This window comes from Colobus angolensis, unplaced genomic scaffold, assembly GCF_000951035.1.
Source record: "Colobus angolensis palliatus isolate OR3802 unplaced genomic scaffold, Cang.pa_1.0 Scaffold300, whole genome shotgun sequence".
Taxonomy (NCBI): Eukaryota; Metazoa; Chordata; class Mammalia; order Primates; family Cercopithecidae; genus Colobus; species Colobus angolensis.
The window spans coordinates 397,319-402,239 of NW_012116267.1; the positions used below are offsets into that span (position 1 = coordinate 397,319).

The window sequence follows — 4,921 nt, forward strand, 5'->3', positions numbered from 1 at the left end:
TGATCTCCTCTCAGTGCAACCTCTTCCTCCTGGGTTCAAGTGATTCTTGTGCCTGAGCCTCCTGAGTAGCTGGGATTACAGGAGTGAGCCACCATGCCCAGCTAATTTTTGTATTTTTAGTAGAGTCGGCGTTTCACCATGTTTCCCAGGGTGGTCTTGAATTCCTGACCTCAGGTTATCTGCCTGCCTCAGCCTCCCAAAGTGCTGGGATTACAGGCGTGAGCCACCGGGTTCAGCGGAAATGCAGATTTTAATTCAGCAGGTGTGGGGCAAGGCGGGAGATTCTGCCTTGCCATGAGTGCCCGGGTTTGCAGCAGCTGCTGGTCCATTCCCTACACTTTGAAAGGCAAGGGGAAGTCCCTCCGCCTGTCATCCAGGAAGCCGGGTTATCCCCCAATTTCTCAGCCCATGGCTGAGGGCTGCTTTAGGGAGTGTTAATCCCCACTCCTGCACCCCAGCTCCCAGAAAGCAGGCTAGCTGAGTTGCCGGAGTGGAGACTTCTGCTCCCTCATCCTTCATTTCACTCCCTCTTAGGCTTTTTCCCCCCCACTAGGTTGGAGGTGAAGCCGGCCTGTTTATTTCTCCGTAGTAACTTTTTTTTTTCCCCAGACGGAGTCTCGCTCTGTCGCCCATCCTGGAGTGCAGTGGCGCGATGTCGGCTCACTGCCTCCAAGGTTCAAGCGTTTCTCTTGCCTCGGCCTCCCAAAGTGCTGGGATTACAGGCATGAGCCACTGTGCCCGTCTTGTAATTTTCTTGAGTAGTAGTTAGAATAAGTAATCTCCTGATCCCCGCCCCTCTCCTTAAGGAAGATGCTTTTAAGACCACACACACGTTTTATAACAAACATGAGCTCCCCGGGGGAGGGAACGAGAAGGCTCGCTTCCTTTTGGTCAGAGCCTATCAAAGCTCTGCAGTACACAAATTGTGAAGTCCACCAAGTGCAAGTGCGCGCTAATCCTGTTCTAGCGATTCATTTCCTTTCCCGAGCAAATGCCTCCGGGCATCTATGAATGCGCCCTTTCAAGGAAAGCGAAAGCCCAAAGCGAGCGGAGACCCTTTCTTTGCAGAGAAAATGTTTCTTGCGTTGGAAGGAAAGCTGATGAACTCTAGCAGGGCGTTGCCCCCTCCCAGGAGGCCAGTTTTCCTGCACACAGCAGCGGCTGACAGTTCGGGGAGGGCCCCGGGCCGCGCACAGGCCCACACAGGCCGGTGGGAGGGGCGTGCTGTGTTTGTCGCCCGGGCCCGCCTGGGGCTCAGCGAATCACGGAAAGCGAAAACCTCCTCGCGGGAGGCGTAGGCTGAGCGCATCCCTAGGGGCCGGCGCCACCCTCCTCGGTCACTCAAGTGGATGGGTGGGGAGCCTGCGGCTGGCCGCCCCGCACCCTCGGAGCGCTCCAGGGGGCCCCAACCCAAGCCCTGCACCTACTCTTGAAGGCGACTGCCGCGTTGTTGACCAGCACATTGAGCCCACCGTACTCCTTGCGCAGGAAGTCGCGCAGGGTACGGATGCTCTGCAGGTCGTCGATGTCCAGTTGGTGGAAGCGCGGGCTCAGTCCCTCCGCCTGCAGCTGCTGCACGGCCGCCTGACCCCGCGCCACGTCCCGCGCGGTGAGCACCACATCCCCCGAGAACTGTCGGCACAATTCGCGTGCGATGGCCAAGCCGATGCCCCTGTTGGCTCCGGTCACCACCGCCACGCGGCTGCAGGACGACATGACTGACCAGGGCGCGCGGGACACCTGCGTGGAGGGCGGACCAGGCTTCGGACCACCTGGGGCGCGCCCCAAGGAGCCCAGCTAGTGTCAATGCCGCCGCACAGACTAAGTTCTGGGATCCAGCGCTGCGAGTCTTAAAGAACAAGGCCCCGGCCTCGGTCCCTCCCCTCCGAGGAGGGGCTGTCTGTGCCTTCTGTTCCAACTCCCGGGCCCGCCCCCTGCCCACGCTGCGTCCTTCAGGATCCGGGCTCTGAGCCGCGGGGTGATCTGCGAGGTGTCTGAAGCCAAATCGAACCTTGATGGGTCAGTCGGGGGCTCCAGATTCATGGCAGCTGGACTGAAGAAATTATTTTGGGAAAACCCCAAAGTGAGAAAAACAAGTGCTGAGTAATTTTCTTGGGTGTGCGCCCATCATGCACTGCAAAATGCGAATGTTTGCCTTTTCCTAAGATGCAGTAACTTTACTTAGACACAGTAACTGCTTCTCTGGACATAGAGCCCCTTGCTTGCTTAAAAGGAACCCAGGAGAGGGAATTAGATGCCCTGTGAACACACTTAGCAGGTGTGGGCAGGCGACATCGCTCTGGGATTCCCAGTGAATATGCCCCCAAGTGGGAGGGAATGTTCTTATTTAATCCTGACTTAACTCCTATGGGTGCTAAAAGTGTCTGCATTTAGGTTTGCCCAAGGAGGATATAGATCCATAGAGATCTGGATTGATCATATATTCTCACAGTGAGATCTGTGTACCGGCAAAGAAAGTTAAACTGAAACGAAATTTCCAAAGGTGTGTCAAGCTGTGGGCACAAAATTAGAGCCCCATCCATCGTCTTCAGTGTAAACGGAGTTATTTGATCAGTGACTTTGAGATTTGGGGAGAACTGTGACATCATCACGACTCAGTCTTTTCCATGCAGAGCTGGCTAACCCGCCTGTGTCTCTGTTACTCTGACTCCACCTTCTCTCTCAAGTCCTTACTTGAGGTTCCGGAGGTGGGCCCCTGCTGTGATCTCCTACTGTGCTTCTCCCAGTATTTCCTTTTTTCTCCTAAAGATCATTTGGTCTGGACGCGGTGGCTCACACCTGTAATCCCAGCACTTTGGGAAGCTGAGGCAGGTGGATCACGAGATCAGGAGTTCAAGACCAGCCTGACCAACATGGTGAAACCCCATCTCTACTAAAAATACAAAAATTAGCTGGGTGTGGTGGCACATGCCTGTAGTCCCAGCTACTCAGGAGGCTAAGGCAGGAGAATCCCTTGAACCCAGGAAGTGGAGGTTGCAGTGAGCTGAAATCCTGCCACTGCACTCCAGCCTGGGCAACAGAGCAAGACTGTCAAAAAAAAGCACAATTTTAATAAGAACCACAGTTCTAAGAATCTACAGTTAACTTCTTGGGGAAGAAAATCCTCAAGGAAGAAAGCTTCCCTGTCCCCCAGCACAGCTGTCATTTCACACTTCAGATTCTTTGCTAATGGTTGTCTCCCCTGCTAGACTTTCAGCTCCACAAATGAGATGGTACCTGTCTATAATGCTCACCATTGCACACCCAGAACCCAGCATAATGCCTGGAATATGGCAGGCACTCCAATATTTGTAGGAAAAGTATAATAGTAACATTTATTGAACACCTGCAGGTATAGGCAAGATATTTCCTAATAAAGAAAATTTCTAGTCCAGGCACGGTGGCTCACACCTGTAATCCCAGCATTTGGGGAGGCAGAGGCAAGTGGATCACTTGAGGTTAGGAGTTTGAGACTAGCCTGGTCAACATGGTGAAATCCCATCTCTACTAAAAATACAAAATGAGCTGGGCATGGTAGTGCACACCTGTAATCCCAGCTACTTGGGAGGCTGAGACAGGAGAATCCCTTGAACTTGGGAGGTGGAGGCTGCAGTGAGCCAAGATCGTGCCACTGTACTCTAGCCTGGATGACAGAGCGAGACTGTCTCAAAAAAAAAAAAAGAATGAAAACTTCTTTTGGATTTTCTGAATCAACCTGAGAAAGTTTGGTACAAGAAGAAAGGAATATAGGAAAAGTCGTAATGCTAGAACAGATACCAAGGTCCAGAGATGAGCTAGATGTGGGCCCATCACCTTGGAGGGCTGGAGGACTCATGAAATTGACCAGAGGCAAGAGGCCTTTGGGAACTCGCAACATTCTATCATTCTGGGATTGAGTTCGTGACATGGATCCCAAAGCATTGTGATATGTCACACTTATCTTTGAAACTTAAAGCTAAGGCTGGGCATAGTGGCTCATGCCTGTAATTCCACCACTTTGGGAGGCCAAGGTGGGTGGATCACCTGAAGGTCAGGAGTTTGAGACCAGCCTGGCCAACACGGTGAAACTGCATCTCTACTAAAAATATAAAAAATTAGCCGGGTATGGTGGTGGTGGTGGGTGCCTGTAATCCCAGCTACTCGGGAGGGTGAGGCAGGAGGATTGCTTGAACCCAGGAGGTGGAGGTTGCAGTGAGCCAAGATCACACCATTGCACTACAGCCTGCACAAGAACAAAATTTCTTCCCACCACCAACACCCCTGCAAAAAAACAAAAAACAAAAAACCTAAAATGTTGGAGTGAGAAGCCAAACACTGAGAAAATGAAGCCATTTTCTATTTTTCCCCCTTCAGAGAAATAGCACCCCTGAGTGATTTCTGCAGGGCAGCCCTGCTCCGAGGAGCCTGTGGCCCACTTCTTACTGAGGGAAGCAACCTGACTGTCCACACACTGGGCTTACCATGAGGTTTCATTATCGGCAGTAACTCGTTGCACATGTTTCTAGTGGCAAAAAAATTTGTCTTCAGTGTCATCTCGGCTTTAATGTCAAAGGGCATTGGATCATCACCTTTCAGAAAAAGAAACAAAAAGAAAGTCATATTTCCCCCCCTGAAACTCACATGACAATGTAGATCCTAACTCCTAACAACTAAAGGGAAAAAAAGTTAAAACAATTTTTAAAAATGAGGTCAGTGATTCTCAAACTTTAGTGTGCATCCGAATCACTTGTAGAGCCTGTTAAAACGCAGCTTTCTGGGCCTCACCATCAGAGTTTCTGATTGCAAAGGGCTGGAGTAGGGCTCCAGAATTTACATTTCTTTTCTTTCTTTTTTCTTTTTCTTTTTCTTGCTTTTTTTTTTTTTTTTTTTTGAGATGGAGTCTTACTCTGTCACCCAGGCTGGAGTGCAGTGGCACAATCTC

The 4,921-nt window shown here is 51.1% G+C and overlaps 1 protein-coding gene across 1 annotated transcript in view; it reads right to left on the reverse strand.

The window, feature by feature from the left end:
- The window catches only part of CBR3 (carbonyl reductase 3), an 18,553-nt gene extending 16,615 nt beyond the window's left edge, over positions 1 to 1,938 (reverse strand). The window contains exon 1 of the mRNA XM_011950054.1: positions 1,384 to 1,938. Within this exon, the coding sequence (XP_011805444.1) occupies positions 1,384 to 1,716 (333 nt within the window). The 5' untranslated portion in view covers positions 1,717 to 1,938. The remainder of the gene's footprint in view (positions 1 to 1,383) is intronic.
- Positions 1,939 to 4,921: the final 2,983 nt, after the last annotated feature.